The sequence below is a fragment of the Moschus berezovskii genome, chromosome 15 (assembly GCF_049115385.1).
Source record: "Moschus berezovskii isolate FMDL1 chromosome 15, NW_MosBer_1.0, whole genome shotgun sequence".
Classification (NCBI taxonomy): Eukaryota; Metazoa; Chordata; class Mammalia; order Artiodactyla; family Moschidae; genus Moschus; species Moschus berezovskii.
The window spans coordinates 12,835,122-12,853,040 of NC_142474.1; the positions used below are offsets into that span (position 1 = coordinate 12,835,122).

The window sequence follows — 17,919 nt, forward strand, 5'->3', positions numbered from 1 at the left end:
GCTGTGGGACCAGATGGGCAGGTAGGGGGCAGGGAGGCCAGCATGAGGCCTTGGCCCAGATCAGGGAGGACAAGGGCTGTAAGAAGGAATGATGGCAGGAATGACAGAAGACCATGGACTTGAGAGACCCCATCTTTCCACACCCCAGGGTACTATGTTCTAGTCCCAGACCTACTCAGGGAAACTCCCAGAGTCTGTCTTTCCTGTGATCCTGAAAACCACGGCTGGTCTTGACTGGGAGGAACAGAGCTCTCCGGGCCTCACTGTTCTCCCTACCGCTCACGGCTCAGAGAGGGTCTCAGGCACTACATCTATAGGGGGAGCAGAGAGGAGGGGAGGGTTCACCATCTCAGGGTCTCCCTCACGGCCAACACAGACTTTGAACCGTGGTAGGCACTCAATAAATGCTTTCCTGATACACAGTAAAATAATAATAGCAAAGGCGTTTATGTTAAACTCTAGACTACTGCCTGACACGTGGTAACGGTCATATATTAACTCACTTAATCCTAACCGCAAGGCTATAATGTAAACGCTGTTATCCCCATTTAACAGCAAAAATCAATTAAGGCACAGGAGGTTAAGTAACCTGTCCCAGACCACACAGCCCATAAGAAACAGAGCCAGGATTCACACCCAGGCTATTAAATTCAGAGTCTGAGCACATAACCACCGTGCTATGCTGGTTTTCTTTCTTTTTAAACAATTTATTTTATTGAAGCATAGTTGCTTTACTGTGCTGGTGTTCGTTTCTGCTGTGCAGCACAGTGGCCCAGTTATACAGCTCTTTATGTTCTTTTCGTATTATTTTCCATTACAGTTTATCACAGGATGTTGAGCGCAGTTCCCTGTGCTAGACAGTGTGTGTACGTGTGCTCAGTCGTGTCCAACTCTCTGTGGCCCCGTGGACTGTAGCCGGCCAGGTTCCTCTGCCCATGGAATTTTCCAGCCAAGGATAGTGGAGTGGGGCGCCATCTCCTACTCCAGGGGATCTTCCTGACCCAGGGATCAAACCCGCCTCTCGTGCATCTCCTACACTGGCAGGCAGATTCTTTACCGCCAGCGCCTCCTGTACAGTAGGACCTTGTTGCTTAATAGACACCAGTAAAAGTTTGCATCTGCTAATCCCAGACTCCCAGTCCATCCGCCCCCACCCCCTCTCCCCCTTGGTGACTACAAGTCTGCCCTCTATGTCTGTGAGTCTGTTTCGCAGATATGTTGATTTGTATCTATTCTGGATTCCACATGTGTGACATCATGTAGTATTAGTCTTTCTCTGACTTATTTCGGACTTCCCTTGTGGCTCAGCTGGTAAAGAATCCTCCTGCAATGACGGAGACCTGGGTTCAGTCCTTGGGTTGGGAAGATCCCCTGGAGAAGGGTATGGCTACCCCCTCCAGTATTCTGGCCTGGAGAATTCCTTGGACTGTATAGTCTATGGGGTCGCAAGGAATCAGAAAAGACTGAGCAACTTTCACTGACTTACTTCACTTAGTATGATAATCTCTAGATCCATCAAAATTGCCACAAGTGGCATTATTTTGTTCTTCTTTATGGCTGAGTGGTATTCCGTTGTCTAAATGCACCACATTTTCTTTATCCATTCATCTGTCCTTAGACATTGTTTCCATGTCTTGGCTATTGTAAATAGTGCTGTTATGAACACAGGGTACATGTGTCTCTTTGAATTATAGCTTTGTCTGGATATACGTCCAGGTGTGGGATTGCTGGATCATATGGCAACTCTATTTTTAGTTTTCTGAGGAACCTCCATACTGTTCTCCACAGTATGCTGGCTTGCTCCAGTTTACATTCCCATCAGCAATGTGGGACTGTTCCCTTTTCTCCACACCCTCTCTAGCATGTGTTACTTGTAGACTTTTTTTTTAAGTATAGACCATTCTGACCGGTGTGAGGTGTTGATTTGCATTTCTCTAGTAATTATATGCTGCCATCCTGGTTGGTCTCTTTCCAGAGCTTGTTTATTGGGCGTTCACTCTGGGTTTCACACTGTACTAGGCTCCACGGACAATTTTTTAAAACTTAGGAGGCAGTGTTAGTCTCCAGGAAGCTGACAACTTTCCTAAGAAGATAGGACCACTCATACAAAGAGTCTAGGTGGGTGGATTGATTCCTGGTGGTTAATCCAACCGTTGTAGCCATGACACTGGCCTTGGGTTGGGACTGACGGTTTATTAGTTCATTGAACTTTATGGCTTGTTTTCTCCTGAGATTATAAGTGGAATTTCAGGACTCTCCAACAGCCTTCCCACCGACAGGCTCCATGTTCGGCATCTGTGTCTTTTAGACGTACCCATTCATTCGTTTACTTATTAGCCATCCAGTTATTACTGATTACGTTCAGTGTCATGTATTAAATACAGGTCTGTCTCCAGAACTTGAACTTCTACCTAATCCTCAGCCTCTCCCCAGTGATTAGGCTGATGAGGCACCAGAGTAACCCGACATCAGAGCCCAGCAGGGTCTACTGAAGACCCTGAAATGTACAGGAAAATATCTCTGAATTAGAAAATGGCTTTGTCAGTCTCCGGGTCACACCCACCTGGGGCCCTCTCCAGTGAAAGGAACTTCCGTTCCATGTGGCAGAGAGGGCAGTGTGGCAGCCTTCCCAGTTTTCTTTCTCTAATTGTTACTAATGCAGGGAGTCAACAGTGTAATTGTTGTTTTCTCTCTGGTGCCCTCTGGGGCCTTGCACAGTGTTCTGCATGTAATCATGGCTCAGGAAAGGCTTGGTGGTGGGTGATGTCCCACAGAAACCTGAAAATTCCTTCTCCACCTCTTTCTGGGTGTGCCTGGCCACAGCTGATGCTCATCCAATCTTGGCTCCCAGTCCATGGCTCCAAGGCAAGCCTGTTTGGGGCCCCTGACAAGGAACCAAAAGAACAGCTAACATTTAGTGATTGACTTAGCATTTTATATGCATTAGCTTATTTAATCTTCACCACTTGTCTGGGAAATGTCTAATGCTAGCCTTAGTTTATAAGGAAACCAAGCCTTGGAAAGGATAATTATTAGTACTGTGCCATTCGCAAACTTAGACTACAGGCCCTTCACTGTGCTTTTCTCTTCTCATCCAGGGGTACCATCGACCTCGGCACTACATTGCAACTCAAGGTAAGAGCCAAAAGGGCCCTTGCCTTACATGGAGAGAGTGCAAGACGCTTCCACCAGCCAAGACATTACATAGGAGCAGGGCTGGATAGGCTCCAGAAGTCTTTAGGTTGTCCATTTGTTTGTTTGGGAAGGAAGGAGGTGACAGGTTCAGCAATGGAAGTTGGGGAGGGACATAAGGGAGAAAGGAGGGAGGTGTCACTGGGAAATGGTCAAGAGAGAGGGGCCTGGACCAAAAGCACTAGCCTCAGGCACATGCCATCAATACCCACCATCCCCAACTGAAGCTGACGGTGCCTTATCTCCTCGATGGCTGTACACCTAGAAGAAACAGGAGGCCAACTCTCCTAGAAAGCAACTTACTAGGGTGTTATCAGAAGATCTAAAAATTACTCTCCCTCTCAAACTGTTCTGGGAGGAAATCCTGTGGGTGATTATATATGTGGGCAATGACATATATAAAGATACCTACCCTTCAGAGTGTTATCGACTAGGAAAACAAGTGAAAAATCTTCAGTGCCCAACACATGTTAGATTGGTTAAAGTGTGATACTTCTATATTATGGAAAATTATGCAGCTGTGAAAATTTTCATGGTAAGAATTTTTAAGGGCAAGGAGAAATGCCTATAGTAGATATAATGCTTCTTATAATAAATACATACAGATATATTTATATAGAGAAATGGCATTCCAAATTTTGTATCAAAAGGATGTATTACTCTTGTAATTTTAAAAACAATGAAGGCCCAGGACATTAAAAAAGAAATTTCCAAGGAAATTGCTTTGGACTCTCAGATCCTGTCTCCCATTTCTTTTCTCTTTTTTGCCCTGCTTTCTGCCCCAGCTCCAGGCAGATGCATTTGTCAAGCTGAGAATCGGGCCTCTCCTGTTTGTGTTCTCAGCATCTGACTCCTGGTGGCTCCCCTGCCCTCTCACCCCACCCTGACCTCAATTGCCTTCCCATCTCTCACTGAGGAGCTAGAGCCCAATGTTTGAAAATTCCCTTAAGCTATGATATTTACCCCAAATACAAGATGGTGGGTTGGTGGGAAAGTGGAGCCTCTGGGAAGAGTCTGAGCAAGAGGACAATGAAGAGGAGACGCTGCGGCATGCAGACCCTGCAGGTCGGAGCATGGCTGCTCTAATGCCCCAGTCTCAGCTACTTGGGTGTCTGACAGGGAAGGCTGACCTCACTGTTATTGACCCATCCGGAGCCTTCACTGCCCAGCCGCGAGGGACAAGCCTCTTGTCTGTTTCCTGGCAGTTTCAGCCGTTGACCCTGTCCCGTTCTCTGTTGGCAGGTCCCATGCAGGAGACCGTAAAGGACTTCTGGAGAATGATCTGGCAGGAGAACTCGGCCAGCATCGTCATGGTCACAAACCTCGTGGAAGTGGGCAGGGTAAGCCCCTCCCGCGGCTGCCTGGATAGAGGATGCTGGCTGGCGAGCCACTGCCCAGCGTCTCTCTGTTCCAAGCGCCTCTCGTGCCACGGTTCACCCTCATGGCCCCTCCGAGGGAGAAACCCTGCCTCCCGTTCACACTCGAGGAATGAAGGTCTCCACCCTTCACACCCCACCCCACCCCTGTCTCCACCCTCACGCTCTGCTGATGCTCTCATCTCGTAGACTGAGGAAGTCACAGCCATCAGATGTGAACTCTCATCTCCACACCGCAAAGCTGCATCCTGCTCGTGTCCACAACCATCTTCTCATCCTTCCCCTCTATTATTGGGCTGAGCCATAAGACCTGGCTGTTTCTGTTGAGCTTCAGTGGTAGACTATTGGCTCTTTCTTATGGCCCAGCCTCCTATGATAGAAGAAATGACTCTTGCCCTTTCAAAGGCAATCCTAGTGCCCTGAATCACAGATTCCGCTCAAAAATTTCTCATCCTTCCCCTCTCACTTGGAAAGTAATTCTTTCCCATTGCTAGATCATTTTCCTCAGCATACAAACATCCTGAGAACCTCCCCCCTTAAAAATGGAAAACAAGCAAACAAAACTGCTTCCTCTTGACCCTACTTTTCCGCCCACCTCTGAGGACCCACACACAGGTTCCGCTTCTTCACGTCCGTTCTCTTCCACCCCCTCCGATAGCTGTTCCCTCCATACAGCGTCAGTCGGTGTCCACAGCATCCTTCATGTCGACACATCCAACGGCCATTTCTCTCTTCCCATGGCACTCAGCCTCTCAGCAGCATCTGCCCCTCTGCTCCTCGAAGCTTTGACATTCTTCAGGGTCAGACCTTGGTCTCTCACTGTGCTCATCTTGACTCTCTCCTCTGCGCTCCTTAGCGACTCCTAGGGCTTAAAAATGGGTCTGCTCTTGTCAGCTCACTTTCACCTGCTTGATAAACTGTGGCGTGTGTGGTGTGGGCGGGCTGCTGGGTTTATAGGCAGGCTGCACAGACACTAGAATTAAGAAGGGCTCTTTACTTGTCACGTGCTCTAACTAGAGAGTGCGCAGGTAAGTTTTTGTTTTGCAAAGAACCAGATAATCCAGTAAAATTAAAGGAGTCCCAGCCTCCCAGATAATGGGCAGGGGGAGGATCTGGGCTCTCAGTCATCATTCATGGCTGTGGCCATCTCATGGCCTAATAGGTGTTTAGGGCCAGAAGAGACTTTGTTCTTGAGCCCACTCTTATTGAGGTCATTCCCCGGTTTTACAGATGAGGGAGCAGACTCCAAGGGGTGGAGTAACTGCCATAAAGTCATTTAGACAGAACCTCGCCACTTTCTCTGGACTATTGACTCATTCTGGAGGTCATGATCAGGACTGCTCCCCAGGGACTCTGGCCCAGGGAGCAGCTACTGTGGACCACATATCCAGCCCAGGATTTAAGAATTTGGAGGCACATTCTAGCCTGTTCTACAGATGTCCCCACTGGAGACAGATTCCCTTGATTATGAGCCTAATTTGATTGGGGGAAGGGACAGGAGAGCCATCTCTTCATGGAGTTCCGAGAAGGAGCCAAGTTCTCTGCCAGACACTGGTTATGCATTGTTTCACTTTATCCTCCCAGCAGTTTTCCGGGACGATGTTTCTGGTCATTATTCAGATGGCCTGGCTTTGCATCCTGGCTCCCTGCGCCCCCTTACTGACACTTGATCCTGAGCAATTTTCTTAGGTTCCCTCTGCTTCCAATTCCTCAAGTGTAAAACAAAATAGGGCTAGTAGTAATATCTACTTCATCAGAGTATGGTGACCAGTCATTAAAGTAATCTGTGTAAAGCATTAGTAGAAGACTTAGTCAGCAGGGCTAGAGGGGGTTAAAGCCATTAGACAGTGTTAGCTACTATTCATCACAGGAAACTGAGACTCAGAGAGGTCTCAGGACTTCCTGGAAGCCACACAGCTACACAGAGTTAGAACAAACAGTGCATCTGTTTGCCTCCACACCCTGTTGCACTAAACCAGCATTTCCCTAAGTGGGTTCCACGGGCTGCTAGTCTGCAGGATGCTTAGCTAGCAGAGGGTTCCATGGTTAAATACGTTTGGGAAATGCTGTGGACTCTTCACCCCTTTCGGAGAAATTGCAAAGATGTTAGCGTTAGCACATTCAAGCAGCTGAGCAGTCCTGTAGCAAAAACGGCCTATTTAGCTTTGTTTGATCCAGCATTTCCCAAACTCATTTGACCACAAAACCTGTTTTTGTTGTTTTTGTTTCTTGTTTTTGTTTTTTTTGTTGTTTTTTTTTTACCTAACACCTATCAGCACCCAGCGGGACACACTGTGGGAAATGCCACTCTGGGCCGCGCGGCGTCCCCTGGAATGGTAATACTTTTGTTCTTTTAAGGGGAAAACCATCTCTTTCTCCTCCCGCGGCATGTGACTCTCAGCCAGGTGTGGGAGTCGCTTGTTCACAGCGTCTGCACCCACACGCGGGGCAGAGAGCAGTGGCAAATGTCTTCCTTCAGAGCCCAGCACCTTCCTTCAGCCTTTCTCCTTAAGGCCCACAAGCCCCACCTCGTAATATTAAAGTCCCTCTCCCAGCCATGTCCGCTTCCACCTCTGCACTATTTCCCACCTTTTATTCTTATCTCTGCTGATATTACTCAGCTACCCTAGCCTATCACAGAAAGAGGACTCTGCTAAAGACAGAAAACTGGCCACATGACCTTGGACGAGTCACCAAACCTCCCAGTTTGAGCGTGATGCTCACCTGTACCATTGGGAGGTCTCACCCAGATCTAGTTGATCTCTTAGTGTGATCATGGGTTTGAAAAGTACCAGGAACTCTGCCAAGGAAGGTACCCCGTTTATTCCCCACAACTCCGGCTCCTCTGGGAGCCAGCCTGTCCCTGTGCATTTTGCCCCTCCCCAACCCTCCCTGGCCAGCTGGGAGGGCCTCCCTGGTGGCTCAGTTGGTAAGGAATCTGCCTGCAATGCAGGAGACAGGTTCAATCCCTGGTCAGGAAGATCCCCTGGAGAAGGGCGTGGCAACCAACTCCAGTATTCTTGCCTGGAAAATTCCATGGACAGAGGAGCCTGGCGGGCTACGGTCCATGGGATCGCAAAGAGTCGGACATGACTGAGCAACTTAACAGTTTCAATTGGCCAGCTGGGAACCCCTTGACTGCAAGTCCACTGAGGTCGCCCTTGAGTTTATTAGGACGGGAAGGCCAGATGAGACGGCTGCGCATACTTGGCTATCTGCTCACTCGTACTGTCCCTGTCCTTTCCTGCAGGTGAAGTGTGTACGCTACTGGCCCGATGACACAGAGGTCTACGGAGACATCAAAGTCACCCTGATCGAAACAGAGCCCCTGGCGGAGTACGTCATCCGCACCTTCACCGTCCAGAAGGTAAGCGGCCCTGCGGCTGTGTACAGCCTGTCCCCCACACCAGCCAACTGGTTTCCTCATTCAGGACTCACGGTGACCGAGGGGCTGCCCTGCCCCCATCCTGTACTGGGCACCAGGGGAGATCAGGAGTCAGCATAGACTAGAGCCTGCTCCAAAGGATCTCACCCCTAGCAGGAAGGACAAATGGAATTCACTAGATTAAGGGATAGAATAAGGACATACAGTGATAAAAGTCACAAAGGAAACACACCAAGGGGGGAAACAGAAATCCATGGGAGGATGAGGTGATCAGAGAGGGCTTCCTGAAGGAGGAGGCATTTAAGCAGACAATGAAGGGTGAGAAAGAGCCCGCCAAGGGAAGAGCAGGAGGAATACTACCCCAGGCAGGGGGAAAGACGCATGCAGAGTCTGGAGGGGAAAGAAAATCTTGACATGTTCAGGGCCTGTGCTTCTCAACTGGGGGTAACTCTGTCCCACCAGTGTCTGGAGTCATTTTAGTTGTTAAAGCCATAGTTGCCATTTTATGAAAACACCAGTATTGATGATCCAAGTGACCACAAGCCTGAGGATGCAAAAGCATTGGGATGTCAATGCTTTGAGAACTAGCCCACTAAGCCCAACCCCACTGCATATCCACAAGGGTAAACCATCATCCTGGTTTGCCCCAGGACCACCCTGGCTTTAGCACTGAAACCCCCATACCCTGGGAAACCCCTCAGTCGTGGGCAAACTGACCAAGTCATGCTCCCAAGGGGCATGGCTCCTGTATAGCTGAGAGCAACTCTGTGAAGCAGGGGTAACTGTGAGCTCTCTACAGCCAAGGTCAAGGGAGCTGGGGATGGGTGCACCGGCCCAGATAAGAGCATCTGGGTGAGCATCAGTGCCTTCGACACAGCCCCCCAACTCACCCAACCAAACCCATCCTCCACGTAGCAGCTTTCGTGATCCTCCCCAAGTGCCCATCTGGTGCTGCCCTTCCCCTTCTGTGCTACCGCCTGGGAGTCCTCCCCACGGCTCCCCAGTGCCTCTAGGATGAGGTCCAGCTATGGCTCCCTAGTGCCTCTGGGATGAGGTCCAACTGTGGCTCCCCAGTGCCTCTGGGATGAGGTCCGACTATGGCTCCCCGGTGCCTCTGGGATGAAGTCTGACTATGGCTCCCCAGTGCCCCTGGGTTGAGGTCCGAATATGGCTCCCAGTGCCTCTAGGATGAGGTCCGACTACCCCCAGTGCCTCTGGGATGAGATCCAACTATGGCTCCCCAGTGCCTCTGGGATGAAGTCTGGAGATCTTAAAGTGGAATACAAAGCCTTCCAGGATCAAACCCCCGCCCAGCCTCCCATTCCCTAGGCCCCACTGCCCATCACTGCCTGTCTTCCACTCTCCTCCGGAGCTTCTCTAGGCTGTTTGTGATTCTGTTCATGTACTAGGCTAAGCCCTGTCCCTGGGCCTTTGCCCAGATGCTTCTTTGCCTCGGAATTCCTCCATCTCTTCCACTGTGTATCACTCAGGCCTCAGTGTATCATAACATTAGGAGGACGGACTGTGGAGCCAGACAGCCAGGCTTTAGATTGTAACTTTACAGCTTACTGGTTGTGCGACCTTGGACACATTCCTTAACCTTGCTTTAGCCCCACTTTCCTCGTCCCTAAAACAGAGATGATGATATGAGGATTAAATGAATGAATACATTGAAGTCATCAGAAGAGTAACAGGCACATAGGTGATGCTTCATAAACATCAGCTATATATTTTCACTGTTAATATGTTTCAAGACTCAGGTCAGGCACCCCTTCCTTCAGGAAGCCTTCTCTGATTTCTCCTCTCCCTAATGTACACACTCCTTTCTGTACTTTAATGGAATTAAAGGTCCACTTCGGGGCCTGTCTCCCCCATTACACTATGCTCTGTTCCAGGGACAGGGACTATGGTTTTATTTCCACCTTCCTAGTGCCTAACACGAGAAGGCAATGGCAAGCCACTCCAGTACTCTTGCCTAGAAAATCCCATGGACAGAGGAGCCTGGTAGGCTGCAGTCCATGGGGTCGCTACTAGTCGGACACGACTGAGCGACTTCACTTTCCCTTTTCGCTTTCACACATTGGAGAAGGAAATGGCAACCCACTCCAGTGTTCTTGCCTGGAGAATCCCAGGGACGGCGGAGCCTGGTCGGCTGCCATCTATGGGGTCGCACAGAGTCGGACACGACTGAAGCGACTTAGCAGCAGCAGCAGCAGCAGTGCCTAACACAAGGCTGGGTACAGATAACCCACCCTGAATATCTTGGAAAAATGAACAATCAAACACCTTTCCTATTCAGCGCCTCTAATATCTGCAGGAGATTGCTAAGTAGAGAAAGTGGTTAGGGGCCCTTGACTGTGGACTAGTTGAGAACCGCCCTTTAGCCTGGAGCGGGAAGGGAGGGGAAGGGAAAAATGGGAGCATGAGACTCCACCGCCCCCATCAGCCAGAGAAGTTCTGCTTTTCTTTGTTTCCTATTTTATCATCCCAAATAAGAATCTAATGCAAAAGAAGTCTGCCTTTCTGACTTTGAAAGTCATGGAGACTGTGACAGACAAGACTGGAGAATGGAAGAACGCCGGTCCTCCGACACTGAAAGGCCTCATGTTCCCCTGGAAACAACTTGACCTTGGAGTCAAAGGCTACCATTTTTCTGAATCTGTTCTGCTGAATATAAGTCCCATAAAGCATTTATCAAAAGAGGGTCCTGCGGGCAAACAGCGTGGGTGTTATCAGACCCCTCGGGAATTCAGCATGCGCTTTAGCACAGCTCGGCTCTGAGAAGTCCTGCAGCGGAGCGGTCAGGTTTACCATGTGTCCTTCCCAAGTTCCCGGATGTGGCAGGTGCTGAATCCCTCCAACACCTATTAACCCCCTGAGGGCCTTGTCCTCCCTAACAGCAGGGAGGCTGGATGTGGCTGCTCGTGGCCTCAGGGCTCGCCGTGGGGAGGTGGGCAGCAGCTGGAGGAACAGAGGCCCGTTCTCTCCTCAGAAAGGCTACCATGAGATCCGGGAGCTCCGGCTCTTCCACTTCACCAGCTGGCCCGACCACGGCGTCCCCTGCTATGCCACCGGCCTCCTGGGCTTTGTCCGCCAGGTCAAGTTCCTCAACCCCCCGGAAGCCGGGCCCATAGTGGTCCACTGCAGGTAAGTGAAAGGCCCCCCACCAAGCAAGGAGGCCTCTGCCACTCTGCTGTCTCGGTGAGGGGGTGGTCCAGTGGCCTTGATCCTTTGCTTTAAGTGCACCCTCCTGTGTCTCCTCTGCCCAGCCCTTTCTGATGAGACCAGGGTCCTGAGGTCTAAACAACCACAGTAGTAGTAGCAGCAGCAGTTTGTCATTATTGCTGTTGCCCTGAGGGCACGGCCTTGGCACTGACAGCACCTGCTCCATGTGCACTTCACCCACGTCACTTCATTTACTTCTCACCCAACCTTGAGAGGTGGCTGTGGGTATCATTCCCATTTTACAAATGAGAAAACCAAGGCACTGTGAAGGCAGATGCTTTGTTCGGGTCGCAAAGGTATGAAATAGCAGAATCAGGATATTAAACATGATTTTTCCCCAGATGCTCCCCCTCAGCTCCTTGGTATGGTGGTGGGGTGCCCCCTGGAAGTATGCGTTTCTTCATTTCTGTTGTTTTAAAAATCAATTACTGGCCTACAGGATCCTTCATAGAGAGAAGATGGACAGTGTCAGGTTTTACCTTATTATGGAAAAGGGATATTTTCAGCTCTGACCCAGAAAGTCACATTGGGAATGACAGGCACGTCCTAGAATCCTCCTGGATGGAGATGCAGTGTCGTGTCAAGGGCATCCGGAGTCAGAGGAGGGCAGATATCCGGACCTGAAGGCCAGCGTGCTCACTCCCTCCCTCCCAGCGCTTTTCCAATGTGACCTTGGGCCCAGTCCATCTTTACAGACCCTGCGTGCTCTTAACTGCACGCAGGTTACTTCTGCCCTGACACATCGCTCAAGGCCTTGAGCCAGTTCAAGGAGAGACGCCATGGGCTGCAGCTGTCCCAGATCCCCTTTCTCAGGCAGTCCATGTGCCTTTATCACAACAGCAGAGTGTGAATCAGAAACCCCATTCCCCAGATGAGGCCACTGAGGATGAGGAGGGCATACTGATCGCCCTCCGGACTCTTAAGTATCCCGGATATATCTCTGCCTCGTGACAATCCAAGGGCAGTAAAACGTTCACCCTCAATGGCTGGATGGCATCATTGACTCAATGGACATGAATTTGAGCAAGCTCTGGGAGACGGTGAAGGACAGGGAAGCCTGGCATGCTGCACTCCATGGGGTCGCAAAGAGTCGGACACAACTGGGCACCTGAACAAGCCCCATATCTCAGAGAACAGCCAGAGCAGGCATCAGGAAGAAAGGAGACACTGGAAAGTGTTTGCGAGGCCCTCCTTACATGATGTCCCCAAGTCTGTATCTCCATAGCAACTCACCTGTCACACCTGAGCAGAGTGGTACCCAGTCCCAAGGCTGTCCTAAAGATTAGATGGGTTGGCCAGCATATACTGTGTGGGCTTCCCTGGTGGCTCAGATGGTAAAGAATATGCCTGCTGTACAGAAGACCCGGGTTAGATCCCTGGGTCGGAAAGATCCCCTGGAGAAGGGAATGGCTAGAACTCCAGTATACTTGCCTGGAGAATTCCATGGACAAAGGAGCCTGACGAGCTACAGTCCAGGGGGTCACAAAGAGTCGGACACGACTGAGCGACTAACACACATTGAGTGATATATTGCACACCTAAGAGAACTGCAGACATACAGTAGGCACGTGTGTAAAAAGATTGCTCTTCTCTGCATCGCGATACTGTCCCCTCCCCAGACTGTTAATCCTTCAGGGAAAGAACCACCTCTGACTCATCTTTACATCGCCGCTCCTGAGCCCAGCATCCAGTGCTCAATAAATGTTTGTTGACTAGAAGTAACAACCATGTATGAGAAATGGCTGTGTAGCCAGGCACAGGGCGAAGCAATTTGCACGCATTGTGCTTTACCAACATAATTTCATGCAATTTACATGTATTGTGCTGTTAACGCTGTTATTATCATTCTCGTTCTACGGATGAGGGTATTGAAACCCAGAGAGATTAAGTCATTTACTCAGGGTCACACAGCTAGTAAGTGGTCAAGTCAGGACTGGATCCCAAGGGTCTGACCCCAAATAGTAAGCGCTTAATTGCTATGTGAAGCTGAAATAAACTGAGCAGTCCTCCCAAGCACCCCGTAGGAAGGAGTGTTACATGTAAGAAAACTGAGGCTCATAGAAACCAGGCAGCTTGTTGGAAAGAGAGAGCTGAGGCTCAGTTTAGTCATTTGCTTAGGGTTTCCCGCCCACACTGGGATTCTGTCTGAATCCCAGACAGAGCGTTCTGTCTGCCCTTTGCAGTACTGCCTGTCTGCAGGGTCCTCAGAGACAGAGCTGGCCCCACCCCAGGGTCCCTAACGCAGATGCCTGTCCTCTCTCGCAGTGCTGGAGCCGGAAGGACGGGCTGCTTCATCGCCATCGACACCATGCTCGACATGGCCGAGAACGAAGGGGTGGTGGACATCTTCAACTGCGTGCGTGAGCTCCGGGCCCAGAGGGTCAACCTGGTGCAGACGGAGGTGAGTCCCGGGGTGGAGGCTGGCCTGGCCCCCTGCAGCCCTGGCCAAGGAGGAGCCAGGGCTGGAGGCATCCTACAGAAAGAGACCTGGGCGTGGGAGAAACGGGAGAGGCTGGATACGTGGCTGGCTATGGTGAGACCATCACAGAAGCTAGGACAGCCCTGCCAGCCTGAGGTCCCCCAGTCATGGGCTCCCACCAGTGAGGATGGTGCTGGGGGCCCCATCTCTGAGGGCATCTAAGCAGTGACTGAATGGCAAGTTCCAGACCTTCTCTGAATAGGGTCCCTGCCTTGGGTGAAGGAGAAGAGAGAGAAGGAAGGGACTGGCATTGACTGAATGCTTACTGTGTGCCGAGTATCACGTGAGGCCGTGCAGGGATGGCTCCCTCGGTAAAGTTCCTGAGTTCCTGAGCCAGGCTCCAGGGCCTCCAAGAGAGAGAACGCACAACCCCTGCCTGCACAGGAGAGGCGGGCCTCCAGGGGTCCGGATGGAGAGCCCCAGATGTGAGGGACAGGGAAGGCGTTCATCTTTATTGCCAAGCTCCTACTCTGTGCCAGGCGTCACCCCAGGTCCTCTGTATTCAGCATATTATTTCTGCTCCTTACAACAACCCTAAGGGGTCACTCCTGCTAGCACCCCCATTTTATAGATGAAGAAACTGAGAAATGGTGTCCCCAAAGCTTCACATAGCCACATAGTTGTAGGACTTGGGACCTGGTGACCCCAAGGCCCAGTGCTTTCCCCTGAACCACACCGCCTCCCTAGGAAGCCTTTTCTGCCAGCCCCACTCCCGGAAGCCCTGGTCTCCCCATCTTCTGGTTCTAATGCAGCTGTAGGTGCCCAGGCGGCAGAGCTGGGGCAGATAGCTGCATCCATCATCAGCCTGCAGGGAGAAATCCCCCCATGGCCCTGGGCCTGGCCGGTCACCACTGGCTCTGCGGGCAGTCTCCTCACTTACAGGCTGTTAGACCCTAGGACCCTGCTGCGGGCTCCGAGCCAGCTCCCACAGGCTGGGCTCCAGGCTTCTTAGAGAGGCTGCTAAAGCCAAGAGGCTGCTTTATTTGTTCCGAGGTTCATGCACGTGGAAGGCAGTCTGCTGCCTGGCATTAGATGCATCATGGTCTTTGCTGTCAGGTGAAGGAGACAGACGTTCTGATAAGAGCATCATGACACCTCTGGTAAACATTTCATATGAGGAGATGGGCCGAGTCCTGCAGAAGAGTCACTCCACAAATGTTTGTTGGGGGCCTGGAAGTAACAGCACCAGCTTCTGCCTGGTGGGCTTGGAGCAGACTCTCCCGAGGGAATGAGACCTTGAAGGCATAGGGAAGGGGGATGGTGTCCAGGAGGATTGGGGCAGGTGCAAAGAGCTGGACTGGCAGAAGGGGGGTGACCCACACTTCCGGAGCGGAGCCTGAGACCAAGAGTGGAGGGCCAGTGGTTTACCTGGGGGCTGATCCCAAGACTTACTGGTTGGCGAGTGGGGAACTGAAAAATGGGCTCATTAACACTGGGAAAGTATTTTACAAGCTGTTTGACCCTGTGGACAGCTGGAGCCCAGTCCTGCCGGGGGAACTCTGAGATGGTGAAGAGCAGCTCTTCAGGTCTCCCACACGAGAGACAGGGATTGCAGGCGTTCACCCCCAAGTCTCCACCTGGCATTGCTTGAGGCCTTCTTCCCAGGCAGGAACTGTTCAGGCCTGCTGGCTCGCCCTGCACGCACAGCCCAGGTGTGCCCTCCAGGGCCAGAAATAAAGGCCCCCGGCATGACCCTTGGAGGATTTGCAGTGAGCAGCCTTCAGCAGGGAGAGGTGAAAGGATGGGCTGTGGACTGAACACCATTAGCCCCTTTCCAGAAGTTTCTAATTTTTATTAGTGACTCTGCTGTTCAGTCTTACACAGGGAGCAAAACTCAGCAGAGCTCAGAGAGCTACCAAGAAACACAGCTACTTGGCCCTTTAGTCATAGGATAGAAAACAGCGCTTCTGCAGCAGGAATCACGCCCACCCTTCAGAGGCGCAGGGGGGACTGTGGACAGCAAGCCCCAGGCCCCGCTTCTCCCCCAGCCCCCTCACTCTGCCCACTCGACCTGGCAGGAACAGTATGTGTTCGTGCACGACGCCATCCTGGAAGCGTGTCTCTGCGGCAACACGGCCATCCCGGTGTGCGAGTTCCGCTCCCTCTATTACAACATCAGCAGGCTGGACCCCCAGACCAACTCCAGCCAGATCAAAGACGAATTTCAGGTACGAGCACATCCCAGGCTCCGTGACCCAGCCAGCTTCAGTGCCACTGAGCACAGTCCCGGGGCTTTCCTTGCAAGAATGGCTGTGTCTGTATCCTTCCAGTGTGTGCAGCTGAGAAGGAATTTCAGACCAGAAAATGCGCAACCATGGGCAACTGCACCCGGTCGGCCACTCGGTGACTGCTGACACCTGGTTATTTTCTTTCTTTTTTTTTAATTAAAAACACTGTGTTTTGGAACTAAGGTCTTATTTAGTTCTAGTCCAGGTTGTGGGTGGAGACATGTTTATACACGCAGGTGTGAATTTCATGCTCTTTCATCCCCAGAAGGACTCAAGTTGTCTCAATATTTCTGTACAATTGGAACGTGTCCTCAATCCTCACAATTCAAAAGTGGGGTCTCGAGACGAGTGGCATCAGCTTCACCTGGAAGCTTGTCAGAGACGCAGAATCTCAGGTCCCATACGGCCCGACTAAACGAGAGTCTGTGATTTAACAGCATCTCTGGGTGATTCCGATGTACATTAAACTTTGCAAAGCATCATCAGAGGGCACAGCTCAGGCAGAGCAGATCTGCCCCTTGGAGCCCAGAATGGTGACAGCTTCGGTCTGGAGGCCTGGACTTGAATCACTGCCCGAGGCAGAACCAGAGTCCAGCCCATTGTCCCGAGGTCAGTGTCAGGGTCGCGTCTGGGCAACAGGAGCTGAGAACAGGCAGGGGGAACAGGGACACTTCAGGACCAAAGGGGCCAATGTGGGTCCTTGGTTCCATGGGCAGATACCCACCAGGTCAGTGTTTAGTGCTGCTTCCAACAGATAGACTCGGTTGATTCCAAGTAGGGACTGAGCACTGAGTGGGGTCAGGATGGAGCACTCGGACCCCTGACGCTGCACAGAGCATCTAGTCTGTTGGTTGGGGCCGTTCAGTTCTGGTCCCACACTTGCCAGACTTCCGCTGCCAAACACAAGCCCTGAAATTTGGTACACATGCTGGAGCTCCCTCCCAGGGGGCCCCTCACCCATCCTGGGCAACTCCTCTAAGCGTCCTTCCGTCCTCACACATTCTGTCTCAGGGGCGTGCTGGCACAACCCCTCCCTCCGTCTATGACACCTCAGGTGAGGCTTGAAAGTCATCACGGGATTCCCCACCCCCATGCCCCACCTGTGACCTCTGTTTCACGCGGGATGGCTGAGAGGAGTAACTTAGGTCAAATGATGGGCGGGTGTTCAGAGACTGGGTCTGAGCCCCCACGAGGGTGTGCCAGCCCTGCAACTTTGGCCCTGCGGAGGCGTCCCCCAGCCCCTGGCGAGGCTCTCAGCCCCCAGGGCCTGGATCAGCCAGCAGGAGATGACAGAACGTCACCACGGACGAGAACAGTCCTGGGAAAGGGTCTGGAGGGCAGACCTGAAGGGAGGATGGAGGGAGGGCGGGCTGAGTTTGTCCAGGGGAGACCGTCTCAGCCATGGCCGCTGATCTGCCTTTCCACTCCTCAGACCCTCAACATTGTGACTCCTCGCGTCCGGCCGGAGGACTGCAGCATCGGACTGCTGCCCCGGAACCATGATAAGAACCGGAGCATGGACGTCCTGCCTCTGGACCGCTGCCTGCCCTTCCTCATCTCGGTGGATGGAGAATCCAGCAACTACATCAACGCCGCACTGATGGATGTAAGCTGAGCCCCGCCAGGGAAAGCTCCTGGCTGGCATTCCCGGGAAAAGCTTCTTCCCGAGGGGGAGGCAATTGCGGCCTGGGGGGATGGGCCCTGACTCCCCCTCCACTCCCGGCCCCAACCCCAGTCCGCCTCTCCTTCTGATCTTGCTGGTCCCAAAGACATTTCTCCCCTTGAAGGCTCTGGTACAAACCTGTATCTAAGCGCTGTGCTTTTAACTGCTTTGCATTTATAAAGATCCTGGAAGGAATAGATCAAAAGCTTAAAGTGAGTCCCATGACGTGACCGTGAGGCTAGAGACCTGACCAGTCCCCCTTCCTGCTACCTACAAGCTGACTGTCAGCCTAAAGTTCAGTTCAGGAAACATTCTGCATGCTGGCCAGGTTCCTACTGTTCCGTCCGCAGCACTGCCTCCTGCTTTCTCAG

The 17,919-nt window shown here is 51.8% G+C and overlaps 1 protein-coding gene across 10 annotated transcripts in view; it reads left to right on the top strand.

The window, feature by feature from the left end:
* The window catches only part of PTPRT (protein tyrosine phosphatase receptor type T), a 1,139,542-nt gene that overhangs the window by 1,087,640 nt on the left and 33,983 nt on the right, over positions 1–17,919 (top strand). For 5 of the 10 annotated variants that reach the window (XM_088843764.1, XM_088843761.1, XM_088843762.1 and 2 more), the window contains 8 exons: positions 3,099–3,135; positions 4,435–4,532; positions 6,845–6,904; positions 7,819–7,935; positions 10,946–11,100; positions 13,444–13,579; positions 15,676–15,825; positions 17,318–17,491. In XM_088843764.1, coding sequence (XP_088699890.1) covers positions 3,099–3,135; positions 4,435–4,532; positions 6,845–6,904; positions 7,819–7,935; positions 10,946–11,100; positions 13,444–13,579; positions 15,676–15,825; positions 17,318–17,491 — 927 coding nt within the window. The remainder of the gene's footprint in view (positions 1–3,098; positions 3,136–4,434; positions 4,533–6,844; positions 6,905–7,818; positions 7,936–10,945; positions 11,101–13,443; positions 13,580–15,675; positions 15,826–17,317; positions 17,492–17,919) is intronic. The other 5 variants (XM_088843767.1, XM_088843765.1, XM_088843766.1 and 2 more) reach the window with 1 other exon arrangement.